Raw genomic sequence first — 22,784 nt, 5'->3', positions numbered from 1 at the left:
GCTCACTGGTCTATAATTACCCGGACTATCCCTTCTACCTTTTTTGAACAATTCGCCTCCCTCCAATCCTCCGGTACCATTCCCGAGGATGACGAGGACATAAAGATCCTAGCCAGAAGCTCAGCAATCTCTTCCCTTGCCTCGTGGAGCAGCCTGGGGAATATTCCGTCAGGCCCCGGGGACTTAGCCATCCTAATGTATTTTAACAACTCCAACACCCCTTCTCCCTTAATATCAACATGCTCCAGAACATCAACCTCACTCATATTGTCCTCACCGTCATCAAGTTCCCTCTCATTGGTGAATACCGAAGAGAAGTATTCATTGAGGACCTCACTCACTTCCACAGCCCTCCAGCACATCTTCCCACTTTTATCTCTAATCGGTCCTATCTTCCCTCCTGTCAACCTTTTGTTCTTCACATAAATGAAGAATGCCTTGGGGTTTTCCTTTACCCTACTCGCCAAGGCCTTCTCATGCCCCCTTCTTGCCCTCCTCAGCCCCTTCTTAAGCTCCTTTCTTGCTACCCTATATTCCTCAATAGACTCACGTGATCCTTGCTTCCTAAACCTTACGTATGTTGCCTTCTTCCATCTGATTAGATTTTCCACCTCACTTGTCACCCATGGTTCCTTCACCCTACCATTCTTTACCTTCCTCACTGGGACAAATTTATCCCTAACATCCTGCAAGAGATCCCTAAACATCAACCACATGTCCATAGTACATTTCCCTGCAAAAACATCATCCCAATTCACACCCGCAAGTTCTAGCCTTTTAGCCTCATAATTTGCCCTTCCCCAATTAAAAATTTTACTGTCCTCTCTGATTCTATCCTTTTCCATGATAATGTTAAAGGCCAGGGAGCGGTGGTCACTGTCCCCCAGATGCTCACCCACTGAGAGATCTGTGACCTGACCCAGTTCGTTACCTAATACTAGATCTAGTACGGCATTCCCCCAGTTGGCCTGTCAACATACTGTGACAGGAAATTGTCCTGGATGCACTTGACAAACTCTGCCCCATCTAAACCCTTGGAACTAATCAAGTGCCAATCAATATTAGGGAAGTTAAAGTCACCCATGATAACAACCCTGTTATTTTTGCACCTTTCCAAAATCTGCCTCCCAATCTGCTCCTCGGTATCTCTGTTGCTACCAGGGGGCCTATAGAATACCCCCTGTAGAGTAACTGCTCCCTTCCTGTTCCTGACTTCCACCCATACTGACTCAAAAGAGGATCCTGCTACATTACCCACCCTTTCTGTAGCTGTAATAGTATCCCTGACCAGTAATGCCACCCCTCCTCCCCTTTCCCCCCTCTCTATCCCTTTTAAAGCACTGAAATCCAGGAATACTGAGAATCCATTCCTGCCCTGGTGCCAGCCAATTCTCTGTAATGGCCACTACAATTCCAAGTATGTATCCAAGCTCTCAGTTCATCAGCTCCCAGCTCTCAATTATACAGTGTGGAATAGGCCCTTCTGTCCCTTCAATCCACTCCATCCTAGCAACCTCTGACAACCTACTCCCCAGCACCTTAAACCTGTGTCCTAAACCTAGCAACCATTTCAGCCCTGGGAAAAAGCCTCTGACTATCCATATGATCAATGCCTCTCATCATCTTATACACTTCTATCAGGTCACCTCTCATCCTCTGTCGCTCCAAGGAAAAAAGGCCAAGTTCACTCAACCTATTCTCATAAGGCATGCTCCCCAATCCAGGCAACATCCATGTAAATCTCCTCTGCACCCTTTCTATGGCTTCCACATCCTTCCTGTAGTGAGGCAACCAGAACTGAACACAGTACTCCAAGTGGGGTCTGACCAGGGTCCTATATAGCTGCAACATTACCTCTCGGCTCCTAAATTCAATTCCACCATTAACGAAGGCCAACACACCATACGCCTTCATTGGATGTACAGAGACTCTTTACAGAGGACACTGGGACTGAACTCTGAAATCCAATGCGCTGAGCATATGCATATTTATATTTATATATTAAAATGTGCCATAACAAGATGGTGCATCATTTTTCTCTCTCTTATGTTTTGTTTCATTGAATTAAATTATGGGTTAATAATAAAAATATGACAATGGGTTACCTGTGAGAAGTAGTAGTTCCCAGTCCAAGGGGTGCAGAGCTACCACCCAGGTAAACTGGGGAACACCTAAAAATAAAGCAACCAGTATTCAGATCCAAAAATATACAGAAGTAATATTGGACACAAATGGAAATGACGTTGATCATGTGGATCGTCAGAGGCTTTTTCCCAGGGCTGAAATGGTTGCCACAAGTGGACACAGGTTTAAGGTGCTGGAGAGTAGGTACAGAGGAGGTACCAGGAGTAAGTTTTTTACGCAGAGAGTGGTGAGTGTGTGGAATGGGCTCCCTGCAAAGGTGGTGGAGGCAGATACGATAGGGTCTTTTAAGAGACTTTTGGATAGGTACATGGAGCTTAGAAAAATAGAGGGCTTATAGGTAAGCCTAGTAATTTCTAGCATAGGGACATATTCAGCACAATCTTGTGGGCCGAAGGGCCTGTATTGTGCTGTAGGTTTTCTATGTTTCTGTTTCATAGTAGTGTTGCAGTTAGTGCAATGGCTTTACAGCGCCAGTGATGGGAGTTCTATTCCTGTGGCTGTCCAAAAGGAATTTTCAGGTTCTCCTTGTGCACTTCCTCCCACATTCCAAAGACGTACCAATTAGGGTTAGTAAGTTGTGGGCATGGTATGTTCGTATTGAAATGTGGTGACACTTGTGGGCTGTCCCAGCATATCCTCGGACTGTTTTGACACAAAACAACACACTTCACTGTAGGTTTCCATGGTTCAATGTATGTGTGATAAATAAAGCTAATCTTTAATCTATGACACTAGGAAAGGAAGTAATCTATAGGACACTATGTTAATAAAGGAGGCCCTAATTAATATTATTAGAAAGGAAGGGGAGACCAGTAGGGAACAATGGACCTTACAGGGCCAGAATTTGCATCTTAATAACTCACTCTCTTTGATATTTTTGAGTCTGAGTTCCACCTGACAAACAAGCATATCAATATTTTGGTTGGGAATGGAAGTGGTAATAAGCCATGGCTTGAGACCTGTAGCACAAATCCCATGTATTGACAGTAGGGTTGAGGATCTAGATGAAACCTCCCCATACTGTTATTTTAGATTCCCTTCCAGCCCAACGAGCCCACACCGCCCAATTACACCCATATGACCAATCAACCTATGAACCCATATGTCTTCAGAAAGTGGGAGGAAACTGGAGCACATGGAGGAAACCCACGCGGCCATGGGGAGAACATGCAAATTCGTTATAGACAGTGGATATGCTAGCATTGGAGAGGGCCCAGACAAGAATCATTCTGGGAAAGAAAGGAATTTGAAGAGTGTTTGAATGGTCTCCGGGCATATACTCGCTGGAGCTTAGAAGAATAGGCGGGGGGGGGGCGGGGGGGGGTTTGATCTCTAATTGAAACCTATCAAATATTGGAAGGACTAGATAGAGTGGATGTTGAGAGAATATTTCATATAGTAGGAGAGTCTAGGACCAGAGGGCACCACCTCAGAAGAGAGGGATGTCCACTTACAACAGAGGTGAGGAGGAATATCTTTGGCCAAGGAGTAGTGAATCTGTAGAATTCATTGCCACAGATGGCTCTGGAGGCCAAGTTATTGGGTATATTAAAAGCAGAGGTTGATAGGTTATTAATTAGTCAGAACATCAAAGGTTACAGGGAGAAGGCAGGAGAGGGATAATGATTCAGCCACGATGGAATGGCAGAGCAGACACAATAGGTCGAATGGTCTAATTCTGCTAAGTCTTACTGCCATGTGCTAAATGTCATGGGGATAAACGCATCTATAAACGTACAGTCAATACACAGAGATTAAGGGATCTATGGCATCCATCAACAATGAATTCAATATCTGAATAGATAATGAAGTTGATTTATTGATGCATTATATGAAAGAACAAAACTTTAACTGTTACAAGGATACCATTCATTTTGGACCAATAAAGATGCAAGCATTACCTCAGTTAAAGGCAAGAGTAGAGAGAGGCATCAGAAGGTAGTCATCAGGAATAAAAAAATATTCAAAAAGCCTGACTGAATACCTGGAGAGCTAAAACATAAAGGAGAGAATGTTCTGCCAGAACTTTTCAAAATTCTAATCAGCCCACACATGAAGCATTATACACAATTCTGACAAACTGACAAAATAGAGTAGAAATCTGTCAGATATTATCAATAACTCAAAATGTTAATTCCCTGAAGAAATATGTTATTCATTTTGTTGGAATATAGCAAAGGATGACATGATTGAGAAGTACAATACACAGAGTACATGGAAATGGAACTCTGCTGTTCATGGGTAGCAGAAATCAGGATCAGGTTTATTATCATTGGCGTATGCAGTGAAATTTGTTGCTTTGCAGCAGAACAGTCCATTGCATAAAAATATTACTATAAATGACACTAAGAAACAGGAGGAGAATTAGGCCATCTGGCCCCTTGAGTCTGCGTCGCCATTCAATCACGGCTGATCCTCAGCCCCACTCCCCGGTCTTCTCCCAGTAACCTTTGATGCCCATGTCCAATCAAGAGCCTATCAAACTCTGCCTTAAATACACCAAACTGGCCTCCACAGCTGCCCGAGGTAACAAATTCCACAAATTCACCACCCTCTGGCTAAAGAAATTTCTCTGCATCTCTGTTTTAAATGGACACCCCTCTGTCCTGAGACTGTGCTCTCTTGTCCTAGACTCTCCCACCATGGGAAAAGTCATTTCCACATCTACTCCGTCTAGGCCTTTCAACATTCAAAAGGTTTCAATGAGATCCCCCCCCACTCAGCCTTCTAAATTCCAGTGAGTACAGACCCAGAGCCATTAAACATTTCTCATATGATAACCCTTTCATTCCTAGAATTATCCTTCAAAACCTCCTCTGAACCCTCTCCAATGCCAACACATCTTTTCTTAGATGAGGAGCCCAACACTGTTCACAATACTCAAGGTGAGGCCTCACCAGTGCCTTATAAGGCCTCAGCATCACATCCCTGCTCTTGTATTCTAGACCTCTTGAAATGAATGCTAACATGGCATTTGCCTTCTTCACCACCGAATCAACCTGCAAGTTAACCTTTAGGGTGTTCTGCACAAGGATTCCCAAGTCCCTTTGCATCTCAGATATTTGGACTTTATCCCCATTTAGAAAAGAATCTACACATTTATTTCTACTACCAAAGTGCACGACCATGCATTTTTCAACATTGTATTTCATTTGCCCCTCACTTGCCTATTCTCCTAATCTGTCTAGGTCCTTCTGCAGCCTACCTGTTTCCTCAACACTACCTGTCCCTCCACCAATCTTCGTATCATCTGCAAACTTGGCAACAAAGCCATCTATTCCATCATCTAAAACATTGACATACAGCTTAGAAAGAAGTGGTCGCAAAATTGACCCCTGTAGAACACTACTGGCCACTGGCAGCCAATCAGAAAAGGATCCTTTTATTCCTACTTGCTGCCTCCTACCAATCAGCCAATGCTCTAACCATATTAGTAACTTTCCTGTAATACCATGGGCTCTTAACTTGGTAGTCAGCCTGATGTGTGGCACCATGTCAAAGGCCTTCTGAAAGCCTAAATATACAACATCCAATGCATCCCCTTTATCTCTCCTACTTGTAATCTCCTCAAAGAATTCCAACAGGTTCGCCAGGCAAGATTTTCCCTTAAGGAAACCTTGCTGACTTTATCCTATCTTGCCTTGTCTCACCAAGTACTCCATAACCTCATCCATAACAATAGACTCCAACATTTTCCCAACTTGTCTATAATTTCCATTCTGCTGCCCTCCTCCTTTCTTGAAGAGTGGAGTGACATTTGCAATTTTCCAGTCCTCTGGCACCATGCCAAAGTCCAATGATTTTTGAAAGATCATTACTAATGCCTTCACAATTTCTACTAATACCTCTTTCAGAACCCTAGGGTGTAGTTCATCTGGTCTGGGTGACTTATACTCCTGTAGGTCATTCAGCTTTTTGAGCACCTTCTCCCTTGTATTACTAACTTCACTCATTTCTCTTCCCTCACACTCTTCAACATTTGGCACATTGTTAGTGTCTTGTCCTACTTTATCCTGTGTCACCAAGTACTCCATAACCTCATCCTTAATAATTGACTGTAGCATCTTCCCAACCACTGGGGTCAGGCTAAATGGTCTATAATTTCTTTTCTGCTGTCTCCCTACTTTCTTAAACAGTGGAGTGACATATACAATTTTCCAGTTCTCTGACACCATGCCAGAGTCTAATAATTCTTGAAAGATCATTATTAATGTCTTCACAATTTCTACCGCTACCTCTTTCAGAACCTTAGGGTGCAGTTCATCTGGTCCTGGTGACTTACGCACCTTTAGGTTGTTCATCTTTTTGAGCACCTTCTCCCTTGTAATAGTAACTGCACTCACTTCTCTTCCCTCACACCTTTCAACAGCTGGCACACTGCTAGTCTCTTCCACAGTGAAGACTGATGCAAAATACTCATTTAGTTCATCGGCCATCTCCTTGTCCCCTGTTATTATTTCTCTGGCCTCATTTTCCAGTGGTCCTATATCCACTCTCATCTCTCTTACATTTCTTATGTACTTGAACAAGCTTTTTCTATCCACCTTGATAAACGCTTGGACTGGCAGAGTTTTGTTACTAATGCTTGTCAATACGTATGGAGGGAGGCACTATTTGAGTTGAATGCTCCATGGTCATTCTGCAGCAACAACATAATCATTTGATCATTGACCAGAGCTTTGAAACTTTGCAGCTTATCAATTATTATTTAATTAGCCACCCAGCACGGCATCTTCAAACAATAAGTGTTTATTATCTTCACATTTACACTGCTGTAATTACATCAATTTATAGCTAGTGTGTCAAGGAACAGCACCTGTATCTGTGGCATTAGAAACAGAATGAAACCTGTTCTCTGAAGAGAAGCAACATATATTTCAAATATTTATAAAGCACAGTTAGTTAAACTAATGTTCCTAGACATTCTGATGACAAGATACACAAAACGCAGAAAGTGACAGAGTTCATTTCTAGGTCAGTTTGAGGTAGTTGGAACTTTTGAAGCAGCTTGCATGAGTTAAATTTATTCTCAGCAATGCAGCACTTGGAAGAGAATAACAATCTAGATGTCACACTCCAGGCTTCTATTCACTGATCTTTACTGAAATGCACACTTGTGTTCTCGCTGGAGAACATCAGAACTGGTTTTGGAGTTATTCCTTGTATTTGTTGCCTAACATCAGTAAGCAGCACAGCACAGGCCCTTCAGTGCATGAAGCCATGCCAACTATTTAACCTGCTCCAAGATCAATCTGATCCATTCCTCCTGCAAAGCCCTCCATCTTTCTATCAACCATGTACCTATCTAAGAGTTTCTTAAATGTCCCCAAGAAGATGAATATTTATTTAAATTGAACAGAAAACTGCTGGGATGTTTATATGAGAGATTGAAGTAACATATTCAAACAATGTAGCACAAACTGAAACGTGGCTTATAGTTGGATAGTTGAAAATATGGTCATATGGAAATATGCCAAAAGAAAAGCCAATTATGCACTTCAACCTGGAGAAGTGTAACGCGATTCACTTTGGAAGGTCTAATTTGAAGGCAGAATACAGGATTCATGGTAGGATTCTTCATAGTGTGGAGGAACAGAGGAATCTTGTCCATATCCATAGATCCCTCAAAGTTGCCGCACAAGTTGATAGGGTGGTTAAAAAGCATAGGGTGTGTTGGCCTTCATTAGTCAGGAGAGTAAGTTCAAGAACCGTGAGGTAATGTTGCAGCTTTAAAAACCCTGGTTAGACCACATGGAGTATTGTGTTCAGTTCTGGTCGACTCATTATAGGAAGGATGCGGAAGCTTTAGAAAGGCTGTAGAGGAGATTTGCAAGGACGCTGCCTGGATTAGAGAGCATCTTTTAATAGGATAGGTTGGTCAAGCTAGAGCTTTTCTCTTTGGACCAAAGGAGCATGAGAGGTAACTTGATAGAGGCGTACAAGGTGGTGAGAGGCATTGATTGAGTGAACAGCCAGATACTTTTTCCCATATGGCTCATATAAGAGGGCCTAATTTTAAGGTATCTGCAGAAAAGTATAGGGGTGACATCAGAGGTGAGTTGATTTTTTTTTTTACACAGAATGTGGTACATGCTGACAGGGTTGGTGATAGATGCAGATATATTAGGGACACTTAAAGAACTTTTAGATAAGTACATGGATGATAGAAAAACTGATGGCTATGTAGGACAGAAGGGTTAGATTGATCTTAGAGCAGGTTAAAAGGTTGGCACAGCATTGTGGTGTTACGAAGGATGAACAACTCTGATGGGCAGAAGGGTGCAGAGTTGCCCATGCCCCCCCCTTTTGGAGAATCGCAAACTGTTACTATTTCGATGCTGCTAACGAGAGAGAGTAAGAGAGACAAAAGAAAACAGGCCAGGACATCTGTTACTGATAACAGCCTGAGAGAGAGTTATGTTTATCCACCATGTTATGACTCCCGAAAGACTTATGGCTGCGGAGAGGGCTGTTTACGTGGTACCATCCTGTTCAGTAAAATTCCTCAGTGGACAGCCAGAGTGGGCTGGTTTGATGGGTTAAGTCATTCAAACCTGATTGACACCTGAGACCCCGTGAGTGGGGATAAAAGTGAGGTCTGGGGTGACACCCCTCAGATGCACCAGGAGACACACTAGTGAGCATCAGAAACCCACGAGGAAGTGTGGGGCATCAGGGACCGAACGGATCGGTCAATTTCACTCACAGTGTTTATAGCAAGGCCGGTGGGGGCTTGTGTGTGTGTCCACCCTTGCCTGGGTGATGAGTCCACCATAGAAGAACGGTCTAGCTAAAGGACAGAGGGGTCATACTTGAATGGCCACAACAACACATCGACGGATCAAGATCGTAAAGGAAGGTTTGCAAGACAATAGCTGTCATTGTTTGATCGCCCTCTCTCTCTCTCCAACAATTACAACACATCGACCAACAACTACCTCAGCCTGTATGAACTGAACTGAACTTTATACTCACATATGACAATTCATTATCCCCTAGACAACGATAGAGCTTGTTTATTATTGATTATTATTATACCCACACTTCTAGGTTTAGTATTGCTAACGTGTATTATCTGTATATTTGCATTGATATTGTTTTGTATATTTTACTAATAAACACTGTTGAAAATAGTACCACCAGACTCCAACGGATACTTCTATCTTTGGTGGTAAGACACCCAGTTACGGGGTACGTAACAGTGGGCTGAAGGGCTGTGCTGTACTCCCACCTTATAATTTTGGGATATCTCCTTTGTTAGGTGCATATATTGTGAATTTGGGCATTAGTAGGTCAAGGTATTCTACTAATGCAATATAAAAGAGTAAAATATTATCAAGTTGTTGGGCAAGTTTCGAATATATAATTAAAAGCAAGCAGTTTTTTCTTTCATATTATTGTGGCCTATTCAGTACAAAAAGTGGGAGAAGAAGTGACCAGGAATAAACAGGTTGACATTAAGCAGTTTGAACAATTTCTAACTTTCAACACCTTATATACTGAACAGAACTGTATCAATTAGAATTAAACAATTAACATTTAACCATTACCACCTATGATTGCCATCTTTAAATCTGTATATGGATCGTAATCTTTAAACTTACTTTGTACCTTTGGCCCTCTGACCTACACAATTTGTTACTGCTCCTGGGCTTGACATCTGAAAACAACATAAAGCAATGAGTGATGTTTCAACTGATAGAAATAATAAAAATCTAAACTAAACCTTATTAAATTTTTTTCCAGCATTGTAATGAACACAAAATGTGTCTAAACCTAGAACATCTGTAAATGTCCACTTTATGCTACCAGCAAAATCATATTTTGACATATTTTAGTATTTTCATGCTGAATTTTGTGAATTCATAGGAAAGACAACTTGCAACATGAGATTCTGCAGATACTGGAAATCACAAGCATAAAAATGCAGGAGAAAGTCATCACGTCAAGTAGCATCTACGGAGAGGAATACAGAACCGATGCTTCAGGCCGAGATCCTTCAACAAGATTTGATGAAGAGTGGTCCTGACAAAGGTTCTAGGCCTGAAGGGTCGGTTCTTTATTCCTCTCTGTAGATCAGGCATTCCCAACCTTTTTTATGTCATGGACCAATACCATTAAGCAAGGGGTCCGTGGACCCCAGGTTGAAAACTCCTGCTATAGATGTGCATTACCTGCTGAATTTCATTTCTGTATTGGATTTTGAATTTATTATGTTCCATTTAATTGCAACTATCAACCATGGAATGCTGGTAGAGGCAGCTACATTAGAGGTGTTGTACTGGTCTATATTCAATTACATGCCGAAGAATGGATTAACTACAGCTTGCTGCACTCACATCTCTTTTGAATGCAAATGGTTACATAACACAAACGTCTGCAACTTTGCTAAGATATTCTAATGTTTGCTAACCCTTTTAATGAATAGTTTATATCTGTTAAGTTCTGCTCTTTAAATGTGAATTTACATGGCTGCATGACCCTTCAGCAGGACTTAAGCAGTAAACCTTAGTCATTAAATTCTTAAGCCAGTGTGCTATTCATTACATGCACTACCTAACAAAAAATATGGCAAAGTTTATACACCACAGTGCAAATTTAAATCTAAATTCGATGGTGTAAATTTGTTTTTATTTCCCTCCATGCGTTCATCTAGCTTTAAATCATCACTGATGTGTAAGTCACGATTGTGATAATCTACCAAGTATTTATTCTAAACTAAAATTAAATCCATGTGCAGTTTGTAGTAGTAAGCCACTTTGTATTTTGTTCAATTGAAATCCTATTGTCGATAGTTAAATATACCTTACGTATATGGTTTCAATTTCGGAAATTTTTCGGGTTGACTCAATTCATGTTAAATAGTCCTATTGTATCTAATTGTTTTTTCCATCCCTCAATTATAGATCATGCTTTTTTGGCTTGGAAAACTAAGGGATTATTAAGATTTTCCGACTTATTTTTGGACAACTGTTTTATGTCCTTTGAGCAACTAGCTAATAAATATAATTTGCCTAGATCTCATTTTTTTAGATACTTACAGGTTAGGCATTTTTTAAGTACGGTACTTCCTTCGTTCCCAAATTCTCTGTCTTCAGATACTTTGGAAAGTTTGTTTGAATTAAACCCTTTTCAAAAAGGGCTTATATCAAAACTTTATAATATAATTATGAAGATACGTTCAGTGCCCTTTGATAAGACCAAAAATGATTGGGAAAGAGAACTTAATCTTATTATTCCTATTGAGAATTGGGATAGAATTCTTAAATTAGTTAATACATCATCTATATGTGCCAAACATTCATTATTACAATTTAAGGTTGTACATAGGGCCCATATGTCCAAGGATAAATTAGCTCATTTTTATTCTCATATAAACCCTATTTGTGACAGATGTCATTTAGAAATCGCTTCTTTAACTCATATGTTTTGGTCATGTCCACTTTTGAGAAAATATTGGAAAGATATTTTTGATATTATTTCGGCGGTATTGAACATTGATTTACAACCCCATCCTATTACCGCAATTTTTGGTTTACCGATGATGGACTTACTTCACTTATCTCCTTCCGCCTGTCGAATGATTGCTTTTCTCACTTTGATGGCTAGAAGATCTATTTTGTTGAATTGGAAGGAAATTAATCCTCCCACGGTATTTCATTGGCTTTCTCAAACTATGTTATGTCTAAATTTAGAAAAAATTAGAAGTGCTGTATTTGATACTTCTATTAAATTTGAAAAGATATGGAGACCATTTATTCAATATTTTCATATGATGTAATGGCCCTGTGCCGGGCTTATTGTTTTTTTTTCAGCTTTAATCGTATGTATGTTGAGAGGATCGGAGTTGACGTCATTGATGTTTATGTATACTCGTGAGATACTATGAACAGCCCTTTTTTTTCTCTTTTTAAAAGTTTTTTTTAAAATTTTTTTTTCTTCTTTGTTTTTTGTTCTTTTTCTTGATACTAGATTAGTAGATTAGCTAACTTTCTTAGATAGATTTTTTTTTTCTCTTTTTTACACTATATATTATGAAATATCTAAACTTACCTTGTTCATATATATACTATATGGTTTATGTTTTGGGAAACTTACTTATGCTCTATTCATTGTTTATGTATTACTTTATGTATAATGGGAGTCTATATATTTGTAATCCCTTACCATTATTTGAATTATATCTCATTCATAATATTCTAAATATTAATAAAAAGATTGAAAGAGAAATCCTATTGTGCTCCCAAAGATTGGGCGCCCTGTCATGCTCGAGGTAGAATTCCGGCCTAGTTCAACCTGCCTAGGAACTAGGTGTGGTTTAAAGTATCTTGCATGTGTTTTTTGGTAGTTGCAAATCCATCAGAAATTGGAGTCTGGTCAAACCCACGGTTATGTTTGACTTTGAGTCAGCAACTGGCTTGCTGGCAGTCTGCTTTGAATCAGAACCAGAAATTAATTGGTAATATGATCACCTCCAGTTCAACAGAATACTCGAGGGAGTAATTTGATGGGTATTGTATTCCAGAGGGAAATCTCAAATAGCTAGAACATGTACTGGAAAAGCATAGAGAGAATCCTGAAAATGATCCCAGGAATGAAAGGGTTAACATATGAAGAGCTTTAGGTCTGTTCTCACAGGAGTTTAGAAGAATGAGAGGGGACCTTATTGAAGTCAATCAAATATTGAAAAGTCTGGATAGAGTGGATGTGGGGAGGACGTTTCCTATTGCAAAGGACTCCAGGACCAGAGGGCACAGCCTCAGAATTGAGGGGCATCCATTTAGAACAGAGGTGAGGAATAATTTCTGAAAAATTGCAACTCCATGGAATTCATTGCCACAGATGGCTGTGAAGTCCAAGACATTGGGAATAAAAGGATCCTTTTCTGGTTGGCTGCCAGTGACTAGTGTATTCCGTTGGGGTTGGTGTTGGGACCACTTCTTTTTATGCTGTAGGTTACTGGTCACCAACCTTTTTAAGCCCAAGATCCCCTACCTCAGCCTTAGTGAAAGGCAAGATCGACTCCAAATCTATTAGTTACACGCATGCGCACTGGGGCAGAAAAGACCGGAAGTAAAACCCCACAACCCGGAAGTAGAAATAATGTATAAACACCAGGGGTCACCACCCTTTTTTTTGCACTGCAGACCGGTTTAATATTGACAATATTCTTGCGGACCGGCTGATGGTGGGGGGGGGGGGGGGGGCGTTAAACGCAACGGGAATACAGTGATACTTGAAGCAGGTCCCTGATGTCCAGTCTATTCTGCAATTTCGTTGACGTGGCTCTCAGCTGCTGTCCCGCTTGCTCAATGGGTTTGTCTTTCAGTGCGGGGTGCTTGGACTCAGGGTACCGAAGCAGTTTTGAGGGCTTCATTGCCTCATTCGACAGCCTCTGGTCCCGAGCTCCAAACTCCCACCCACCCGCCCGCCGCCTTGGCCAGGTGCATCTGTTCCTGTACTGGGGCCGCGGCGGTCGCAGTCCGGAGAGAGCAACTGACCGAGCGAGGAGTGCGTTAGGACGCGTGCCTGCCCCCCTTGTAGGATCTATCGGCTGACAAAAGTTTGTTTCAGTAGCTCGCAGTGAGGTAGCTGCTCTGCTGCTTATGAAACCCTGAGCCCGAATGAGGTCTGTGAATATTTTAGCACCCGGTTCCCATGAACATTCGGTGTGCTGAACAGGTTCAGAGGCGGTGCTCCGGGCCAGTAGCATCAGCACTTGCCGCCAGCCAGTTACCCGAGGCCAACCAGTGATCCCTGACGTGCTTGGGTAATGACCTCGCGTGTATTCAAGTTCAACAGTGGGCGTGATAGGGAATGAGGAAAGGTGCAGCTGACTCATATTGTTTCCTCTGGCCCGGCGGTTGGGGACCACTGAAGTACACTGTGTAGTGCGGGGGAGCTACACGCACGCACACTGGGCAGAAAGAACTGAACTAAAACCCCGCAACCCGGAAACAGTCTCTCAACAGTATTTGTGTATTTATCTCCTTTTTTTTTCGGGATCTACTGGGAAAGTCTCCAAGATCGATGGGTTGGCGACCACTACTGTAGATGATTTAGATTATAGAATAGATTACTTTGTTGCCAAGTTTGCAGATGATACGAAGAATGGTGGAGGGGCAGGTAGTGTTGAGGAAACAGGTAGGATGCAGAAGAACTTAAGACAGATTAGGAGAATGGGCAAGGAAGTGGCAAATGAAATACAATGTTGGAAAATACATGGTGATGCACTTTGTTAGTAGAAATAAATGTTCGGACTATTTCCTAAACGGGGAGAAAATCTAAAAATCTGAGAATGCAAAGGGACTTGGGAGTTCTTGTGCAGAACGCCTTAAAGGTTAACTTGCAGGCTGAGTCGGTGGTGAGGAAGGCAAATGCCATGTTAGTATTCATTTCAAGAGGTCTAGAATACAAGAGCAAGGATGTGATGAGGCTTTATAAGGCACTGGTGAGGCTTCACCTTGAGTATTGTGAACAGTTTTGGGCCCTTTATCTTAGAAAAGATGTGCTGGCATTGGAGAGTGTCCAGAGGAGGTTCACAAGGATGATTCCAGAAATGAAAGTGTTATCATACAAGGAATGTTTGATGGCTCTGGGTCTGTACTTGCTGGAATTCAGAAGGATGAGTGGGGATCTCATTGAAAACTTTTGAATGTTGGAAGGCCCAGACAGAGTAGGTGTGGAAAGGATGTTTCCCATGGTGGGAGAGTCCAGGACAAGATGGCACAGCCACAGGATAGAGGGGTGCCCTTTCAAAACAGAGATGTGGAGAAATTTCTTTGCCAAAAGGTTGTGAATTTGTGGAATATGTTACCACAGGAGTTGTGGAGGCTGGGTCATTTGGTGTATTTAAGGCAGAGATTGATAGGTTCTTGATTGGACACGGCATCAAAGGTTACGGGGAAAAAGCCGGGAACTGGGGTTGAGGAGAAGAAAAAGGATCAGCCATGATTGAATGGTGGAGCAGATCAATGGGCCAGATGGCCTAATTCTGTTCCTATGCCTTATGGTCTTATATTTAAAGTGGAGGTTGATAGATTAATCAGGCTGTCAATGATTACACAGAGAAGGCAGGAGAGTGGGGTTAGGAGGGATAATAAATCAACCATGATGGAATAAAGCTGCAGACTCCATGGGCCAAAAGGCTTAATTCTGTTCCTAGGTCTTATATTCAGCAAATGCTCAAAATTTTCATGTGCGCTCCCAACATATAAAGCACGTGACAGGCAGTTAACTACTGTAAAAAGAAACCACAGCGTAAATGAAAAAAAGTGCTTCATCATAAACTGAGAAGATTGCATTATCTCCATGCCACAGCTGCATAGCAGTTAGCATGCCACTATTATAGCTCAGGGCGATGGAGTTCAGAGTTCGATTCCTAAGTTCTCCCCAAGGAGTCTCTGCATCTTCCCCATGAGCATGTGTGTTTTCTCTGATTTCCTCCCATAGTTCAAAGACGTACTAGTAGGTTAATTGGTCATTGTAAATTCTGTTTACAATCATTAACATGATTGGTTTAGGGTTAAATCGAAGGTTGCTGGGCTTGCGGCTCAAAGGGTTGGAAGAGCCTGTTCCACCCCGTATTTCCAAATAAAAGTCCCAATAAACTAACTATTGTACAACAATATTAAAATGAACAAAATTCATTGTATATAATATTTTTAAATACATAAAAAAATGTTATCTAAACTTATCCTGGACATTTTCTTTAGGCGAGTTTGTATTAAACAAATTTCGTATCACTTACAGAATGGTCTGATATACTTGGCTCATCATAAAAAATATCGTTAATTAGATCATTTAAATCATCTTCTTCTTGGAAAGTTTCATCTGAAGGTGAGCTGAAAACCAGAACAAAATATGTCAAAGGCAATCTATATGAGAACCAGTGTGATGAATGAAATCTTGCACCAAATATTTCACAGCAACATGTGAGCAACATCTATACCTTCCAAACATTTAAAATCAAAATGTAAAACAGCAATAACTCAGATTAGTCAGAACCTACTGCACAAAACAGAAATGTTCACATTCTTTAGGAGACAAAGAAATCCTCATGGTCACAAAAAATAAAGAAGCCACCATGCAAAAATTTACTCCAATAGCAAATTTCAATGGTTAAGTGGTAAATTGATTTATTTATTTAGGGATACAGCGCGTAACAGGTCCTTCTAGCCCATCGAATTCAGCAGATTAGCATGGAGAGAGGACCAGTTAACTAATAGAAAGCAGAGAGTTGGGATACAGGGGTGTTACTCTGGTTGGCGGTGAGTGGTGAGCGGTGTGCCGCAGGGGTCAGTGCTTGGCCCACAACTGTTAATGATCTGGAAGAGGGGACCAAATGTAATGTACAAAAGTTTGTTGATGACACTAAATTGAGTGGAAAAACAAATTGTGCAGTGGATACAGAGAGCCTGCAGAGAGATATAGATAGGTTAAGTGAGTGGGCAAGGGTCTGGCAGATGGAGTACAATGTTGGTAAATATGAGGCCATCCACTTTGGAAGGAAAATTGGAAGAGCAGATTATTATTTAAATGGTGAAATGGTAAAAAAAATCGCAGCATGCTGCAGTGCACTGGGACTTGGGAGTGCTTGTGCATGAATCATAAGAAGCTGATTTGTAGGTGCAGCAGCCAAATAGAATGTTGGTCTTCATTGCTACAGGGATTGAATTCAAGTGGTTATGCTGCAACTGTACAGGGTACTGGTGAGGCCACACCTGGAGTACTGCATGCAGTTCTGGTCTCCTTACTTGAGGAAGAATATACTGGCTTTGGAGGCAGTGGAGGTTTGGAGGTTCACCAGGTTGATTCCAGAGATGAGGGGGTTATACTATGAGGACAGATTGAGTCGCCTTGGACTGTACTCACGAAAATTCAGAAGAATTCAGACAGGAGATCTTGTAGAAACATATAAAATTATGTTTGGGGTAGATAAGATAGAGGCAGGAAAGTTGTTTCCACTGGTAGGTGAGACCAGAACTAGGGGACATAGCCTCAAGATTCAGGGGCGTAGATTTAGGATGGAGAAGAGGAGGAACTGCTTTTCCCAGAAAGTGGTGAATGTGTGGAATTCTCTGCCCAATGAAGCAGTGAAGGCTACCTCAGTAAATATATTTAAGACAAGGTTAGATAGATTTTTGCATAGTAGGACAATTAAAGGTTAAGGGGAAAAGGCAGGTAGGTGATGAGTCCATGGTCACAATCATATTGAATAGTAGAGCAGGGATGATGGGCCAAATGGCCTACTCCTGCTCCTATTTCTTATGTAACCCACTGAATTAACCGTAGGGTAATCACAGGGCAACTTACAATGACCATTTAACCTACTAAGTGGTATGTCTTTGGATTTTGGGAGGAAACTGGAGCACCCGGAGAAAACTCACGTGGTTCTCGATGTGAACGCACATACTCCTTAGGAGCAGATGGCGCCAGAATTGAACTCCAAACTTTGGAACGCCAAGCTGTGATAGGATCATGCTAACCTTTACACTGCCGTGGCATCCACATTTACTATGATGGTGAATGCAAAACCACTGCTGCATTTCTTTCAGCTAATCATATCCAAATACAGATGATATTAAAAAAACTGCAAACGTCTATTAAATTTCATTGTTCATTACATAATTCCACATCTAAAAACTGGCATGAGGCTGTGCAGCATTATGTTGGATGGGTTTGGAAAGTGGAACAAAGTGGGGTTGGAGGGCTGTCTGTGTGTGGGTGAGGGGGGAGAATGGGCTTATTTTGTTTTTGCTTGTGTTCTGTGTTTTGCCAAGCATTGTGGGCATGCTATATTGCTGCTGACATGTGTGGTGACACTTGCGGGCTGCCCCCAGCACATTGTAAGGTTGTATTGGTTGTCGGCGCAAACAGTGTGTTTCACTGTATGTTTCGACATACAGTACATTTGATAAATACATGATTTTGGGTTGTAGAGTTAAGCGGTTTGAGGAAAACTGTGATTTAGGGGAAACAACTAACTTCAGGACTCCAGTACACCATCTTATTTTCATTTTAATCTTTCTGATTTTGCTTCTATCTGTCGCCGGCAGCCCATTCCATGCACTCACATACATACGATAGAAATCAATCTTAAGGAACATCACCACATCTTCTAAGGATGTTATAGTCCTCAGAGCACAATGCTGAGATCTCTCATTTTTGAGACTCTGTTAAAATTGGCCACTTCTAGTGAAAGGTCATAAACACAAGAAATTCTATAGATGCTGGAAATCCAGAGTAACACACTGAAAAACTCACCAGGTCAGGCAGCATCTATGGAGGGCAATAAATAGTTGACATTTTGAGCCGAGATCTTTTTTCAGGACTGGAAAAGAAGGCGGCTGAAGCCAGAATAAGAAGGTGGGGGGAATGGGAGGAGTACAAGCTGGTAGGTGATAGGTGAGACCAGGAAAGGGATGGGGGGGGGGGGGTGAAGTGAGAAGCTAGGAGGTGATAGGTAGAATCAGGTTTAATATCACTGGCATATGTCATGAAATTTGTTAAATTAGTGGCAGTAGTACAATGAAATAGGCAATATAGAAAACAATGAATGAATCACAGTAAGTTTATGTGTAACAATAGAAACATAGAAAACCTACAGCACAGTAAAGGCCCTTTGGCCCACAAGACAATAACCAAATGGCCTTCTTGACAGCCTGCTGCACCTGCAAATCAACCTTTTGCAATACATACACAAGCACTCCCAAGACCTTCTGCACAGCAGTATGCTGCAATATTTTACTATTTAAATAATAATCTGATCTATTTTTCCTTCCAAATGGCTGCGAAGAGAAGGCATTCAGGTAGTATATTGTATACATTTCCCTGACATTAAATGTACCTTTGAAACCTTTGAATCATGGCAAACATGAACTTTGACAATAAACTTACTTTGAACTTTAGAAATCCACAGGACAAGACAATGTCTCTAAAAACAGCACAAAAGTTAATGTTTCAGGTCAGTGATCTCAACAGAAATGAAAGTTAGTGATGCAACAAATTTTAAGATGCAAACGCAGGAGGTGAAAGGAAGGAAAAGTATTACCAGAAGAAAGAACAGCATCTAGTCAGCTTTTCAGACGATTGTTTATTGACTACAGCTCAGCCTTCAATACTATTGTTAAAGCAAACTCATCTCTAAGCTCCACAACCCAGTCAATGCCTCCCTCTGCAACTGAATCAATTTCCTGACAATCAGGAAGCAACACCTCCACTACCATTATTCTAAACATTGTTGTCTCACAAGGCTGAGTCCTCAGCCCCATGCTCCACTCACAGTACACTCATGACTGCATGGCCAGATTCTGCGCTAATCCATCTACAAGTTTGCAGTTGATACGACGGTAGTGACATATATATCTGTGGAGAGGATGTCTCCTATAGTAGGGGAGTCTAGGGCCAGAAGGCACAGCCCTGGAAGAGAGGAAAGCCCATTTAGAACAGAGATGATGAGGAATTTCTTTAGCCAGAGGGTGGTGAATCTGTGGAATTGATTGCTCCAGATGGCTGTGGAGGTCAAATCATTGGTATATTTACAACGAAGGTTCTTGATTAGTCAGGCTATTAAAGGTTACAGGGAGAAGGCAAGAGAATGGGGTTGAGTGGAATAATAAATCAGACATGATGGAATGGCAGAGCAGACTTGATGGACTGATTGCCCAATTCTGCTCCTTTATCTTATGACCTTGTATATGAAACAGCAATGAGTTGAAGTATTGTAAGGAGATAGAGAGCTCAATGACATGGTGTCTAGAAAATAACCTTGCTCTCAATGTCAGCAAAAGAGGAGGACAGACTTTAAGGGTGGGTGGGTGGGGGCAGTCCACATGCTCCTGTCTTCATCAATGGTGTTGAGGTTGAGAGTAACACACACTAAATGCTGGAGGAACTCAGTAGGTCAGGCAGCATATATGGCAATGAATGAACTGTCAATGTTTTGGGCTGAGACCTTTCTTCAAGACGAGGAGTTTCGTCCCAAATATTTGACTGTTCATAGATGCTGCCTGCCCTGCTGAGTTCCTTCAGGACTTTGTGTGTGTTGTTCTGGGTTTCCAGCATCTGTAGAACCTCTATGGTTTATGTTGAGGTTGAGTGTGTTGCTGGTCCCACCTGTCAGGGCCTTTCTTTCAGTGAATCACTCCCGCAACCCTCCCTCCCACAGAGACACAATTCTGGGGTTTAACCTGATTTTCACCTCCTTGCCCGTCCTCTCCTCCCCCTCGCGGCCCGCCCCCGCCGCCGTAGAGCCGCCTCTGCAGAATCGCAGCTCCACTTCGTCCAGCAGCTCATCCAGGTCGTCCGCCATCGCGGCCTCGCCGGTTGCCTGGAGCCAGCGTCATGACGCACGCGCGCGCACATATTTCACGTCTCGACGTACGGAGCCTCAGCAGAGCTCGCACGCGAACGAAGCTCGGGGGGGGCCGGGAGCGCGCTCGCAATCGGGGGGCTGCCTCCCGGGAGCGCGCTCGCAATCGGGGGGCTGCCTCCCGGGAGCGCGCTCGCAATCGGGGGGCTGCCTCCCGGGAGCGCGCACGCTGCCTTGGCAACGGCAAGGACCGGTGGCTGAAGCGAACGCGCTCGCTCGGTGTCCGTGTCGGCCGGACTGTTGGTCAGCGTGTGAAGCGGAAGCACAGAATAGGTAGTTTGGTCTGTGAAATTAAAGGCTTATCTTTGAACAACTGCATATCATTAATTTGCTTTGCTTCACATTGTTATATGTTGTATACATTTGTAAAACACGATTAGAAGGAGCATCAGAATCAGGTTTAATGTCACCGGCATATGTCGTGAAATTTGTTGTTTTGCAGCAGATGTACATTACAATACTGTACGTAGGAATAAAACTATAAATTACAAGTAACAGTGGTGTGCAGAAGAGCCCCTGTGAATGCACAACAGCTTGAATCTTGAAATGGATGGGCAGAAGATCACAAACATACACTCATAGGCCGCTATTAGGGACAGGAGATACCTAATCAAATGGCCACTGAGTATATATGGGGCTGTGAATACAAGTTTGGAGGAAGGGGATTGGATTTCTTCTTCAGGAAGGGTAGCTGACTTCTCTCGCTTTAATTCAATCTCCTGTTTTCTGAGGCTTCAGCAAATCAGCCTGCAGAAGTCAAAGAAAACCTCCCAAAAAATGAAATGGTGTAATGCTGAGGTTTTAGACTGCACTGTATTGTGAGCAGTTTTGGGCCCATTACCTAAGAAAAGATGTACTGCCATTGGTGCAGGTTCAGAGGAGAGTCACAAGAATTATTATAGGAATGAATGGTTCTAGGACCGTACTCACTGGTGTTTAGAGACTGAAGGGGATCTCAATGAAACCTATCGAATATTGAGATGTCAGGATAGAGTGGATGTGGAGAAGATGTTTCCCATAGTGGGGGAGTCTAGGACCAGAGGGCACAGCTTTAGAACTGTGGATGTCCATTTAGAACAGAAGTGAGGAGGAATTTCTTTTGCCAGACAGTGGTTAATCTGTGCAATTCATTGCCACAGACACTGTGAAGACCAAGTCATTGGGTGTATTTACAGTGAAGGTTGATCAGTTCTTGATTAGTCAGGGTGTCAAAGGTTCCAGGGGTGGGGAAGGCAGGAGAATAGGCTTGAGAGGGATGATAAATAAGCCAATAGGCTTAATTCTGCTCCTATGTCTTATGGTCTTCTGGTTTACTTGAGGAATATTCCTATTGCTTTTGGCAAAAGACACCTTTAAAAAATAAACAGGAGCACATGTTTTGGATTGTGCCAGCTACCAGTTTTTGTTTTAGGGGTTTGAAGCTATTTGGCCTGTAGCCAGTTAAAACAGTATTTGGGCAACTGGACTTGATTTTGCAATTTTCTTTAAGGTGACAACTCCACTGGGACCTGCAGCCTACTAGTGCCAGATTTAGGTTTGCTGTGGGGCTGGAAGACATTATATAGACAGACAGGCGGAGAGAGAAGAGGCCTTGGAGAATATTGAAAACAAGAACAACAATTTACAAATTGAGAGAATCTGCAGATGCTGGAAATCCTGAACAACACCCACAAAATGCTGGAAGAACTCAGCAGGTCGGACAGCATCTATGGAAATGAATAAACAGTCGACGTTTCGGGCCAAGACCCTTCTTCAGAACTGGAAAGGAAGGTGGAAGATGTCAGAATAAAAAGGTGGGGTGAGGGGAAGGAGGACATGCTGGGAGGTGATAGGTGAGACCTGGTAGGCAGGGGAGGGTGGAATGAAGTAAGAAGCTGGGAAGTGATGGGTGGAAAAGGTAAAGGGCTGGAGAAGAAGAAATCTGATAGAGGAGAGACACCAGGGGTAGGTGATGGGCAGGTGAGAAGAATAGGGTTGAATGGGATTTGGGATCAGCCAGGATGGAATGGTGGAGTAGACTCGATGGGCTGAATGGCCTAATTCTGCTCCTATGTCTTATAGTCTAAGAAGAGGAAAGAGGCCAGAATAATGAATAGAAGAAACAGGAAAGGGGAGGAAAAATTACTGAAGGAGAAATCAATGTTCACAACATCAAGTTGGAGGCTACCTAGACAGAATATGAGGTGTTGCTCCTCCACCATTGAGGTGCCTCATTGCCTCAATTACAAACTGAGGCACTGTCAGACTGGGAACCAGCCAGCAAATA

At 42.2% G+C, this 22,784-nt stretch overlaps 1 protein-coding gene across 2 annotated transcripts in view; it reads right to left on the bottom strand.

Annotated features, from left to right (window-relative positions):
- cfap418 (cilia and flagella associated protein 418) overlaps nucleotides 1-20,482 on the bottom strand; it is a 34,441-nt gene extending 13,959 nt beyond the window's left edge. Inside the window, exons 1-4 of one of the 2 annotated variants that reach the window (XM_073072864.1) lie at nucleotides 20,337-20,482; nucleotides 15,896-15,989; nucleotides 9,750-9,805; nucleotides 2,106-2,171 (exon numbers count right to left, since the gene is read on the bottom strand). In XM_073072864.1, coding sequence (XP_072928965.1) covers nucleotides 2,106-2,171; nucleotides 9,750-9,805; nucleotides 15,896-15,989; nucleotides 20,337-20,458 — 338 coding nt within the window. In that variant the 5' untranslated portion in view covers nucleotides 20,459-20,482. The remainder of the gene's footprint in view (nucleotides 1-2,105; nucleotides 2,172-9,749; nucleotides 9,806-15,895; nucleotides 15,990-20,336) is intronic. The other variant, XM_073072930.1, reaches the window with a different exon arrangement.
- Nucleotides 20,483-22,784: the final 2,302 nt, after the last annotated feature.

This window comes from Hemitrygon akajei, chromosome 1, assembly GCF_048418815.1.
Source record: "Hemitrygon akajei chromosome 1, sHemAka1.3, whole genome shotgun sequence".
Classification (NCBI taxonomy): Eukaryota; Metazoa; Chordata; class Chondrichthyes; order Myliobatiformes; family Dasyatidae; genus Hemitrygon; species Hemitrygon akajei.
This window is presented reverse-complemented; position numbering and strand designations above follow the sequence as displayed.